The sequence below is a fragment of the Paramisgurnus dabryanus genome, chromosome 12 (genome assembly GCF_030506205.2).
Source record: "Paramisgurnus dabryanus chromosome 12, PD_genome_1.1, whole genome shotgun sequence".
Classification (NCBI taxonomy): domain Eukaryota; kingdom Metazoa; phylum Chordata; class Actinopteri; order Cypriniformes; family Cobitidae; genus Paramisgurnus; species Paramisgurnus dabryanus.
In genome coordinates this window covers 13807875-13821416 of record NC_133348.1, presented here as the reverse complement: position 1 = coordinate 13821416, position 13542 = coordinate 13807875, and the positions used below count along the sequence as shown (strand labels likewise).

At 36.8% G+C, this 13542-nt stretch overlaps 1 protein-coding gene across 1 annotated transcript in view; it reads right to left on the bottom strand.

Annotated features, from left to right (window-relative positions):
• Positions 1-10779, bottom strand: part of atf6 (activating transcription factor 6) — a 36422-nt gene extending 25643 nt beyond the window's left edge. Inside the window, exons 1-7 of the mRNA XM_065256004.2 lie at positions 10521-10779; positions 9794-9873; positions 9571-9658; positions 8342-8439; positions 6065-6191; positions 5780-5977; positions 4346-4527 (exon numbers count right to left, since the gene is read on the bottom strand). Of these exons, the coding sequence (XP_065112076.2) occupies positions 4346-4527; positions 5780-5977; positions 6065-6191; positions 8342-8439; positions 9571-9658; positions 9794-9873; positions 10521-10611 (864 nt within the window). The 5' untranslated portion in view covers positions 10612-10779. The remainder of the gene's footprint in view (positions 1-4345; positions 4528-5779; positions 5978-6064; positions 6192-8341; positions 8440-9570; positions 9659-9793; positions 9874-10520) is intronic.
• Between the last annotated feature and the right edge of the window lie 2763 nt (positions 10780-13542).

Genomic DNA, 13542 nt, shown 5'->3' with positions numbered 1-13542 from the left:
GCTATTGTTGATTACGGTGCAGGTTTTAATGTCCGAATTACCAAAAAATAAATATATAAACTGTCTGCACACTTGAATCCTTAAATCAAATTAAATCAATAAATTTAATTGCAAAGCTTTCGGTCAAAAGACCATCCTCATGGCATACCTGTCCGAATTACAAAAACAATGTAAAGATAGTATGTATAAAGGCATTCAAACACTCCATTTGTCCTTTTAATTTCTGGGCTGTAAAACAGAGAGGGTGTGTAAATGAGAGAGTTAAGGCATGTGTGCGTTTGCCACGTAGGAGTACAATACCCCAACCAAGAGCTGGAACTCTGAATAAAGGACAAAAACAGAAGCAGCGCAGAGATTCAACATGTGGCTGGGCTCTGATTTAGCGCTTTTTTTCCCCTAAAACCCAACAGACATTGAGGCAACAGACACCAGTCTTTCATCATACTCCTCTTCACGTCTGATCCAAGTAACATTAATATACTCACCGTTTAAACTATTTAAGGCCAATACACCTCAATATGTCAAGAAGGCAGCATCCAAATTGTTGGATACTACTAGTGACCCTCCCAAACAATGTGATTTGTAATTATAGGCAATAATAAAATCTGAAACCTGCAACATTCAAAGCAAATCTAGAATTTACAGGAAAACCGCTGGCTTTTATAGAAACAGTAACTGTTGCTATAAATGTGTGAACTTGTTTTGCTTTACTTCTCAATTTGGACGTTTAAATAACCAAGCCTGAATGACAACTGTTGAGAAGTACATACGTTCAGCTCAATTCATGAAGCAAGATATAAACACGTGCAGATGGGAATGAGACACACATGGATGGGCTGCTGCACAGCTGTCCTTATACTAATCTACTAAATACTCAAATATGGATCACGCTTCAAATGTCAAGACTCAACAAAACTTATTGACTGCCACACCGCAGGAGCTTTAGCTACTTGCGTATATCATATACATGGTCCATTCAGTAGAGCAACAAGGGAGTAGTTAACACTCATCACGCCACACTGTTTTAACTGCATGTGCTTAGATACAGCTTCCGTGAATGCTGTCATGAAATACAATTAGATAAGGGTGTACATCCTGTCCATTTGGACTAAGCTCACAGCTGCAGTATGACTTGGTGATGTATTTCACAGAACATGTACTTATGTGTTTCCTTTTTTGACCCCATGTGTTGTCCAAGCGTTGCATTTATTTCAATGTAAACTACTTTATAAAGAATGCATATAGCGTTTGATCTACAATGCATACAGGTAAAACTAAAACAATACATTTTGATTCAAAAATGATTATTTTGGTCTACAGCTACAATAGTGCCACAAAATGTGGATTAAAGGAATAGTCTACTCATTTTCAATATTAAAATATGTTATTACCTTAACTAAGAAGAGTTGATACATCCCTCTATCATCTGTGTGTGTGCACGTAAGCGCTGGGGCGCGCTGCGACACTTCGATAGCATTTAGCTTAGACCCATTCATTCAGTGGTACCACTCAGAGATAAAGTTAGAAGTGACCAAACACATCAACGTTTTTCCTATTTAAGACGAGTAGTTATACAAGCAAGTTTGGTGGTACAAAATAAAACGTAGAACTTTTCTAAGCGGATTTAAAAGAGGAACTATACTGTATGGCGGAACAGCACTTTTGGGAGTACTTTGACTCGGCGCAGTAACACCCTCCCTCTCCCATTATGAGAGGGAGAAGGGGAGCGGATTTTTCAGGCGAGTTGAAGTACTCCCAAAAGTGCTGGGTATAACAATACCCACAATACAAAATGAGGCTATAACAATTTTTTGAAGAGTGAGGCTTATGTGACTAATAGTGCCTTTTCATGCAACCGTAGTTACGTCACTGTATCATTCTGCCCCTCTCACACGTGTTTATGTGCAGACAGGTGCTGTTTTTCTTCATTAAGAGACCTTGGAAATTGTAGAGTACTATGAACTAAACCTGTAACAACATTCACTGTGGAAAAGACAGCACTAAACCTACAGGAATCTGAGACTAATCCAAAACTCTGATGTCAGAAAAATCAATGAGGGGGAAATACCTTAATGGAAAATAATTTGAGCATTAGCTCACTTCTGGTCTAATGCAGAGGAGATGGGGACAGATAATTGCCTTACAAAAAACAAAAAAAAATTTATTTTTATTTGAGTTTTTTTAGAGGCCACATGTCATACATAATAAAAATGTCAAAAATCCTGCAAAATATCTGGTTTGCAGTTTCACCTTGGAGAGAGAGAAGACAGAAATGATTGCCAGATAGTTGCCAATACTATTGAATCCTATGGAAACCTACTGTACAGTGTGTACACTAACCTAAAGCTACAGAAATGTATACTTTCCTCAACTAGAATTCTCTCTCTCTCAACTATAACTACTCTAATTTCTTACGTCTGTGTAAAACATTAAGGTAATGCTTAGGACAGGACATCTGGAAGAACACATGATTTCCATTAAGAAACCATTTGATGATTAAATACTATCAAAGCAGGCTTTTTCCATCATTTAGTCATGTAATCAATTCTCTCTTTATATATTTTCTGAAGTCAATTGTATGCCACTAGGGGCACTATCTGAACTGAAAAAACACTGATCGTTTTGAATATCAAAACTTTCAAGCCAAGCACGTAGTGCTGCCTTATAATCACACCACTGGTTAAGCCAAGTGCTGAAATAGACTTAGATACTGTATTGAACCTTGATTCGTACGTCTATCGTACCATCACCTTACTGCGAATCACAGCAACATTAATATTTTTCAAACAATTTCAATGGTTTATATCAGGGATGGGCAACTTTGGTCCTGGAGGGCCGGTGTCCCGCAGAGTTTGCCTCAGCACACCTGCCACTGGCTGCTTCAGGTGTGTTTAATAATGGTAGGAGCTAAACTCTGCAGGACACTGGCCCTCCAGGACCGAAGTTGCCCATCCATGGTTTATATTATATTAAAGGCAGGTGCATGATCTATGAAAGCCAATGTTGACATGTGAAATCACCTAAACAAACACGGCCCTACCCCAATAGAATCTGGACCTTCTTTTGATAGACCCGCCCCACACATAAGCAACCCAGCCAACGATGTCGGTTAGTAGACACGCCCCTTACTAATGATTGGCTAGAAGTGTGTTTTGGTACTCGGCCCGACTCCCTTTTCCAAAGTGTTTTTCGAAAATCATGCCCCCCGCCTTTAAAGGAACAGTATGTAGGATTGTGGCCAAAACTGGTATTGCAATCACAAAACGTGTGGCTAAAACTGGTACTGCAATCACACAGCTGGTGGCCAATATACCAAACGACAACATAAACATCAGTTGAGGGCTGCAACTCCACTTTTTAAATGACAATATCCTGGCCAGACCGCTGTTGTGAGTGATATAAGTATTTGAAATGAAAATTATTTCTTAATGTCTAGTGACATTTCAGGGCCATTTAATGATTAATTGATATAAATTTCTTACATACTGTTCCTTTAAGGATATTAACAAAACTTGCCTAACAAATGCAAGTGTTCATATTATGAAAATGAATAATCTTCCATGCCTAACCATCAAGATTTTAAGTAACTAGAGATGAATGTTTTAGTACTTCAAGTTGACCAAAAAATGTCTTATTCGTCTTTAAATCCTTTAGCAAACACAAAAAAAGCTTGTAAGCAGTAATATTTTACAGAGCCTTCTCTATACTCTGAAATTATGCACATCGGCACAATAAATTTGATCACACCACATGCAAATGAAAATTCTATCTTTTTTGAGACAATTATATGTTACCATGTTTCACTGACACAAATTTCTTTTCCACTCAGTTTTACTGGCAATGAATTTAAGGAAAGCCTACACAGGAAAAAAAAACACAGAGACAAATGGCAACTATATACAGAAGCAATATTGGAATATCTTCCAACAGATCTGAAAATCAAACTTTTTGGATTTTCAATAAAAGTCTTTAAAGCAATTATAAAAGACTTCTCTTGAAGATAACTGGTTAGATAAGTTAGAAAAGCCGCATTAAATTATTGTTTTAAAAGGCAATTATTGTTTTTCAAGCAAGTCACCTCTATCAGCAAATCTTCAGTGTCAAATGTATCACTTCACACTTCAACAAAATGACTGTATCCTTCCCTTTACAAGTCATCTGACACCAAAAAACAGATTTTATGTGGAATACCATAGTTTAATACATTCACTATCTAACAGCTGGTTTTCTGTAAAAAGCAATGTCAGGACACACAAAAAAATTAGCTCTGGACTTGGGGGTACATGCACAATTCCCAATTACAGACAAAAAAAGGGTTTTAGTGATTAGACTTTTGGCAACTTACATCATCTTCAAAGCTGGAATTCTGGACTGTGACGGCAACCACAGGAGATGCTGTTACCGGGGCAACAACAGGGGCGGGTCTGTCCTGAGGCAGTGTTGGTACGGTGACGACACGTGTTGTTAATGCCTGAGGAGTCTGAAGCTGTACCACCTGAGTAGGCTGGGTCAGCAACATCGGTCGACCTGGGTGACAAGCACAGACAGTTACAATCCAAAAACTGAGTACATTCTTTTAAGTAATGCCAAACCACTTCTAGTTTATGTGGAGGTCAGAGTTCATTTACCCCTAAATCTATACACAAACTGAACTTTGGGAAATACACTTTCCACTTGACCTCCATTAATCTTAAGGCTTTGAAAGTAATGCACAGATAAAACACTTAAAAAAGTTTAATCACAAAGTAAACTATCGTACCAAGCACCATCCTTCATCCAGAGACCAATACATCATGGTAACACAGTCACAAATATAATTTGTCAGGCATGACGGGTCGATGTTGGGGTTGCATTAAAAAAAGACCCTGCAGGGGTCATTACCAACAACTCTCATTCTCTAAACAACCACTGACTCACCCACTAGTCTTTAAAACTACAAATAACCTCTCTCCACAAAACCTCTGTCATCAGCCAGAAAGAAAAATAACGAATCACAATCAAAATACATTTTCTAGATATTATGCACAGACAGGTTTATTACGTAGTGCATGTACATCTTGCACCAGAGATCTTGACAAATGAAAAAAAAAACAGGTTGTGATTAGTGTAACATACCATTTATAAACCAAACAGCATGGACACAAAAGGTCTCATATTGTTTAAATGACCAGTCATGCTGTTTAAAGAAAGCGAGTGAGAAGTGATTGTTTGGACACAATGGAGTACAGTGATTTGTAAAGTCGCTTACGGGATAAAATTACTGTGACTCGAGGCTGTTCTTGTCCTCCATTGCTGCTTCCAGGTGTGTGAGGTAAATGTTTATACTAGCGTGTGGAAATGGATGCTGAAGCTTGATTCCTGACACTTAACAGGGTCTCATCAGAACAGTCTCTATTACAAAAAATCAACTAACACTACATTAAGACCCAATGCCCACATTTATAATTGCAAATGCAGATTTTTTTTATGTCTTACTACAAAAAAAGGACGTTTGGATTGCATATTCAAAAATCAATATTAACTGAGATTTGCGGATTTTTTTCTATTCAAAGCTGTAAATGCATCCTGACTTTTTCCATGCAACAATATAACAGCCTGTTCTAGGAACCAAATGTATTTCAGTTTTGCAGACACCATATATTGATGGCAACAAAACCCATGCATTAAAGAGCAGTGAACTAGTCAAGACAGACAGACATTAGACAAAAGGCACTGAAACAGCCACCAAAATATTGTTGCTTAGCGCCCTCTGCTGGATTTTATGCAATGCGTTCATTACCTGTAGGGGGCGCTGGCTGAATAGTGACAGGTTGCTGCTTCACTACAGGCAGAACTGTTGTCTGGAGAGGTTGGATGATGATGGTCTTAGCCTGAAGGGGAGCTGGGGAGATGGGCAGCGCCGTGATGAGCGGTTTAGGCTGAATGGAAATCTTGGGGTTCCTCTGGATGGGTCTCTTAGCTGCCTGGGCAGGCTTTGCTGTGAAAATAACTTTAATGTTAGTCAACGTGTTCAACTTATCAAATAAAAAAAAGAAAGGAAATAAAAAAAAATGAAGGTGGACACCTTTCGCCGCCTGATTGGTCCTCTTAGGTTGCTTATCAACAGGGGTCTCAGCAAAACCACTGGAGTCAGAGCACACAGACAGCGGGGAGGGTTGTGAATTCCAGGACAGTGGAGAAAGCACTTCATCCTAAAGAAATAATGCAAAAGAGAAAGAAAATGTTTTTATTCTGGCTTATAAAAGGTATACATCCCATAATTTACTGTAGCTACAGGGACACAATTTATATACAAAGACAAAAAACTATGAAGGCTCTCAAACATTTAAATTCTGGATAATGAATCAAGGTGGTCAAGAATACAGATCTGTTTATTTAACTATATACACACAAGTTCGACAACTCAGCATTTAAGCAATAAAAAACTATAATACAAATAAAGCTTGATAAATAAAAGGTGTGCTTAATGCATTTATACTGAACACGTTCTTGCATTCTGGGTGTGATATTTAAATAATGGCCTATGTCTGAATTACAATCTTGTGTGTCCCACAGGTAAAAAAAAAATAGTTATACTTTCATAAATTTTGACCTTGGACCAAAAATCATAAGTCATAAGGGTCAATTTATTTAAATTGACATTTCTGAAAACTAAATAAACAAGGTTTCCTTTGATGTATGGTTATTTAAATGACAATATTTGGCAGAAATTTAACTATTTGAAAATCTAAGGCTGCAAAAAAAATCAAAATATTGAGAAAATAGCCTTAAAAGTTGTCCAAATAAAGTCCTTAGGAACACATATTACTAATGATAAATACATTTTTATATATTACGGTAGGAAATATCTTCATGTACATGACCTTTACTTAATATGATTTTGGGCATAAAAAAGTCGATAATTTTGACCCATACAATATTGTTGGCTATTGCTACAAATTAAGATTTTGGCTCCAAAACGAGATAACTCTGTTTTATTTTTATTTTTTTTGTCAATACAAGTTTATTTTCATGTTGTCATGTTTTTTAATATGTTTTATTGTGCCACTTAGCTGTATTTTTTGTTATGAAGCCTAAATCAAAACAAACCAACTGCAGTTTGATTGTTATTAATTAGAAAGTTATCTTATTTTGTATCCAAACTTCAAATATACCCATGTAACATATGACTGGTTTTGTGGTTCAGGGTCACAATTTATACCAAGATATTTGCTTTCCGTTTTATTATTTTATCCACCAAACAATTGTGGACACGGGTACACGCACATTTGGCTTATTACAGTATGTTGCATCATTATTTCACAAGAAAGAGACTAGTTAACATTGAGTGTGTGTGGTATTCATTTGTACCATTTTAGCATCTGCAGCAGATACAGCTTATAGTATGCTGAATAACATACTCCCTTTAAACATTTCCAATTAAAAAAGTATCAACATTTTCACTTGAATAATGCTTGTGTGTTTCAAACCTTGACACTGTGAGATTTTTCCTAGAACACCTTGAACTGTCAACAGATATATTCCACACCTCAATGAGAGACAGATTCATTAGTCTGATGATGTGCTGAGAGGCGATTAAGACATCTGGTAACACACTGGATTCTTTATTAGACACCTAATTCACATGGGTGTACGTGTGTGTCTGTGATCTCTTGATCTCTGAATTTGTGCAGCTGGCACTACCAGGGCAGTTCACGCAAAGACCATCTGGCCAATATGTCAGTGACATTTTAAGTCAGTAAACAAAAGTGACTTACAAGCAACTATTTTACTCGATCAGAAGTCATATTTATATGATAGATAAAGAATAGTGATGGACATATAAATATTGAAATATAGTGTGTTCCTGTAGCTCAACTGGTTTGATTCCCAGGGAACATATTGATAAAATGTATACTTGAATGCACAGTAATTCCCTTTGGATAAAAGCACCTGAAAAATGCATACATGTAATATATAAATAATTTCATGCATGAGATTCATCAGATTATCCTTGCCAATTAACAATTTTTTTACAAGTGCATGTTGCCACTAAAGTAAAACAAAATCATCACAAATAATAAGAAATGCTAAAATGTATGCTTTTCCATTTAAGATACTCTACCTTTTGCAATCAATGTCAAAAATATAGCATCACCACTGAAAAAGCATATACAAATAGTATTTTATATACAATGACCATATGTTAAATTATCTGTGAACATACAAAGAAAACAGTGTGGAGACAACAGCAGCCCAAAACATGTTTACAGACCACACCCTGTCAAATAATATTCAAATACAGAGAGCAGAAAAAGTGAAGGACTGTGTATTTTTGCATTTGGGGTGGAGCTTAACTCACATGTGTAGAGTATGGGGAGTGCGGTTCCACCGAAGCTGGAGAGGAAACTGAACTGAGTGTGTGGTTTGGTGAAAGTGAGTCCATTGTTACATCACCATCTGTGAAAGCAAAAACAGAGAACAGCTTGAAACTCACCTGAGATTGGTGACAAAAAAATTGCATTTATTGCTAGTTTAGAGATATGTTTGCGGAATACAATGCCAATTGTATTATAATCACGTTTCTTAAAGGGACGCTCCACTTTATTCAGCCATTTTCCATCTCCCCTACAGTTAAACATTTGATTTTTACCTTTTTAGAATCCATTCAGCCGATCTCCGGGTCTGGCGGTACCACTTTTAGCATAGCTTAGCATAATCCACTGAATCTGATTAGACCATTAGCATCGCAAAAAAAAATGACCAAAGAGTATTTGATCAAAGAGTAATATCGCAATGATATTACGCAGCGCCTGAAAATAGTCCCCTTGGTAACTTTCAATAGAAGGGGACTATTTTCGGGCACTGCGTAATATCATTGCGCCTGCTGCAGCCATTGTACGGCAGCAAAGTTCTTGATTATTACGCCAGAATGAGAGTATAGTTCCTAGCCATATCGGCCTAGAAAATCGCAACTTTTAATTTTCTGTCGGTCTTAGTACACGATGTAACTACAGAAGAGGCTAGTTTTAAATAGGAAATATATCACAACTCTCTGGTCATTTTTGAGTGTGATGCTAATGGTCTAATCAGATTTAATGGATCATCCTAAGCTATGCTAAAAGTGCTAGCGCCAGACCCAGAGATCAGTTGAATGGATTCCAAAACGGTAAAAATCAAATGTTTAACTCTACGAGAGCTGGAAACTAGCCTATTTTCAAAAAAAAGTGTAGTGTCCCTTTAATGACATTTTAAATAATTAAAATTGCTAGAGGAATTAAAAATTAAGACCAACTTGAGTATTGTGGTGTATTTCTAAGAAAAATAGAAGGCGTTACTTGTTTTTTCACTGGTAATTGATTGGATCTAAAAAAGTAGGCGTTTCATTCATAAATGAAGCTTGCAGCAGACTGACAGTTGGATTGAAATGGGGAAGTACATTTTCATATTTTGATAAAAGATTACAACGACTATTTCTTTTTTTTTTAAGAGGAAAAGGTTTGCATGGATAAAATAAATATTTTCAAATCAGTACTGCCATAGATATTAAAATACAATACACACAGCCTAGTGAATGTAAAACTCCAGTACCAGATCGAGGGCTGCCATTGTCTCTCCACCCATTTGAGTTCCATGCTGGATGCTCAATGTCAAAGTTTAGGTCAGAGGTAGTTGCGTCCTAAAGAAATAAAGATGCACAACGCTTTTTAAGCATGCTTAAAGATTACCTTTTATCAATGTGGTTGAACAAACATCATAAAATCTTGTCATAAGCGTATGTAGAAATAATAAAATGATGTTTTGACAGACTCACATAGCTGACACTGTCCACTAGCGCCTTCAGGAACTCATCAGCATCACCAAGCTCTTCCAGTTCATCAAATAAACTGATATCTAAACAAACAACAGAGAGGGATATACAAACAACACACACTATATGAAGATACTAATGACCAAAGCATTGTTAACTTAACGAAAAGGCTATAACTCATCACTTGCTGAGTGTTTACATAACCTCTAGGGAATATTACAATTTCCATAGGCTTCGCTCAATATATTAAACAGCAACACATTTTATTTTAGATGTTTTACAGCAGCATCAATTGTGAGTTTTAATTTTTATCAAGATTAAATGATCGATAAATGAACCACGACTTCCTTCTGACTTGACGATTGGTATGCAGGTGTTATGTTGTGTAACAGCATGGTTTCCTGTAAATCTATATTTTGTCTGAACCATAACCTGTTAATGCAACATAATAAAAGTACAGCCCAAAATATATTGTAATGATGCATCTTTAAAAAGTAACTTCTACTTTATACTCTTATTATACTAATATGACATAAATGCCTTTTAAATTGAATCCGAAACCACACACCAGTAGGGATGAATAAGATACACGATAACCTGTCAATCGAGTAGTAAACTAACCAAAAGATCCTGGTTACTTCCAGTTTACTAGTTAATTCTACTATTTTCACGTTAGGGGCAAGCGCAGATCCCCGGGTTGTCGTGGATATTTCTCGAAAGTGTTTCTTACCCCATTCTCCATCCTGGTCGATGGAAATGTCCTCCGCTTCCTTATTCATCATCGACGGATTCACAAAGTCTAACATCAAATCCGAAGACATTATGATTTGAAAACATTAGTAACGGTTAAAGTTAGACGGATGACAGGCGCTTGTTATCGTTGAGTCTGGTGTAAAGTTGAAAACACTCGCATTTCCCCTAATCTGATGAAACTACATGTCAACAATACAGCAAAGTACACGTCTAGTTTACGGTAACTACGGATGCCAAAGGGGGTCAAACACAGGCAGATCTGCGGTTTTTCATCTTTTCGCCACGTGATGGCAGTATATATACTGTTAGCACGGCTTCCAGCAATTTCGCCCAAAAAACTGCGTTATGATCGTCCCATACTGATATTTTATTAGGTTTGTAAAGGTTTTTGAAGGTGTTCATGCCCAGGATTGTGCAAGAGGCATCTTGTAATTTTTTATCTTTGACGCACCCTTGCCCAGACTTACTACATTTGCATGATTTGTGTTATCTGGGCAAAAAAATTATCACAATGAGTATGGAATTTTTACTAATCTATTAAAAATGGTGTACTTATACTAATTTAGACATACAGTTGGGCAATAACTATGGCAAGGTCTTTTCTGTCCAATACTGTCTGAAAGCTGACTCTTTGACATTTGTCCTGTGTGTCACAAAGCCAACAATGGCCACTGTGAATTCTATTTAAAGCAATGGTACTGGCTTAAACAAAGTGTTCAAAATATGATCATATATTATGTATAGTATTCAAACAGTAAATAGTAGTAATAAAAAATAATAGTATAAAAATTATAGAACATCTGGATGCTCACCAGAACAATTAGCAGGCATGGCAGCAGTCGAGTATAAAGTAAGACCATTAACATGACAGTACCATATAAGAGGTAAACACAGCAGGAATAAAAAAAATCTAAGCACAGAAGACTAATAGAAAGAAATAAAAACATCTAAACTGTTGGTTACAACTTGCTTTATAAGATCTTCATAGCGTTTGCCATTTACTAAAACAGCAGGCCACATTAACTGATTTGAAGATCTAAAACAGGTGCCCATAGCCATAATCTTGTTGGTCTTCTCAGGACATTGTCAGCTTAACCTGAAGTGGTCTACAACATCTCCACTGGATTTGAAGCTCTCTCATGATGTATTCAAAGAAGCTTCAGTCAGCATTATGTGTGCTTATCTCCACTAACGTCATAAACTACTAAACAAACCTCATATAATGATGTCTATAAAACATTACATGAAGAGCTTTGTTATATGTGGCCGTAGACTTTTGCAAAGTTGTTTAAATACATGTTCTTCATATCAAATTGCTGAAGTTGTGATTGTACAAAATTAAACCAGACATGCGTTCACTGTGTAAAGATTTAAAGAGTCGCTGTGCAGAAAACCACTCATTTTCACATAATAACAACATCCAGCAAATTATAGTATGAGGTTCTTGAGGCCCTTTTAATGCTAACCAGTAGTTCATTCAGATTAATTATGTATAAACCCACCAGCCCCCTCACAAAGACAGACTGAGGATTAACAGGTTACTGTAACACACTATCCATCCAGACTGAACCTTGTCTGTGTGGCCCAACACGCTGAGTTCAGCCCCTGTGACCCTGCAGAGGGCAAGCGGGTTCGGAGAATGGATGGATGTAACAGTTGGGAAGAATATCCATTAGGAATAGATGAAGGGCTCTGACTACTACTCGCTAACTGCCACGGGCCCTTTTTTTTGTTATAAATCCATTTTACTATGGTTGTTGACTAATTTCTTGTATCAACCTGTAGGTACATCCGCAAACCGGCAAAAAAAAGTGTTACTGATGCTAGCAAAACTTAGTTTAAATGTTGATAACCAGCTCTGAAATACTCACTGAATAAGCAAAAAAATATTTCCTCATATTTGCAGTTAGAGTAAAATCAGCAAGCAATGCAATTTTAAACTGCAGAGCAAGTACAATGTCACACTTTCCTGTTGAAAAAAGTTTTTTTTGAAACTAAGGAATTCACCTGTCATCACAATTTCATAAAATCACCCCCATTCCTCAGATTCTGCACATTTGCATTTGTATCCCTGTGGGCGTTTTACTGAGCAGTCATCAAGAGAAAGCAGAGGTCTGGAAATAAATGGAGGTTAGAGATAGAAAAGCGCAGAAGAGAATAAGCAAACAGACATTTCACAAACATAGCCCTCTGATCACTCCATCTTTTGTTTGTGTGATGGATGTCCACTGAGATTGATGATGTTGAACAGTTGTTGAGCATTGTCTCCATTGAAGTGGGGATCACTTATCATCTAAGCTTGTGTTGGGGGAATTAGGAGTTGCAGAATGCACTATTGGGGGATTTGAAGAAGAATATGAGTTTTTGAAATTTTGTGTGACACGAGGTTTAAGATATGATTAAAGAAAAAAGAAGACCATTCATGCAAGGAGCTGCATCAGGTGTGTCTTTTTTATTACATTTGACTGTGTTGTTCCAACTATAATGTGGAGTTAGCAGGTGGCCTAGGTCTGCCGTGCTGGGGGTGGGACAGGCTGGGTGCATTGTTTGTCTGGATGGGTTTGTGAATACAAAGGGATTACTGCATACGGTTTGGCTCACTGACAGCTCTGGCTGTGTGTGTGTTTATTTGTTAGTGTGTTAGAGAGTGTGTGTGTGTGGCTGATTATCTTTGAGATAAGTAAGCAAAGGAAACACGACAGGATTTAAAAGAGATTGAGAAAAGAAAAACAATCATTTAAAAATTCAATCAAACTAAGTGAGCAAAGCTTACTTTGAAACCATCAAGAAAGATCCAATGAAATTCCAATTAGTATGTTTAAAAAAAAATATATATATATATATTTAGAGAAAGAAAATTTATAAATATAATTTATTACTATCCCCCCAAAGAAGTCTTAAGAATAATAGAACAATACAAAAGCCTGAGCAGAAAAAGGGGGATAACAAATTACAGGTCTTACACCATGTGCCACCATTAGGCTCACACAAAAAGAGCA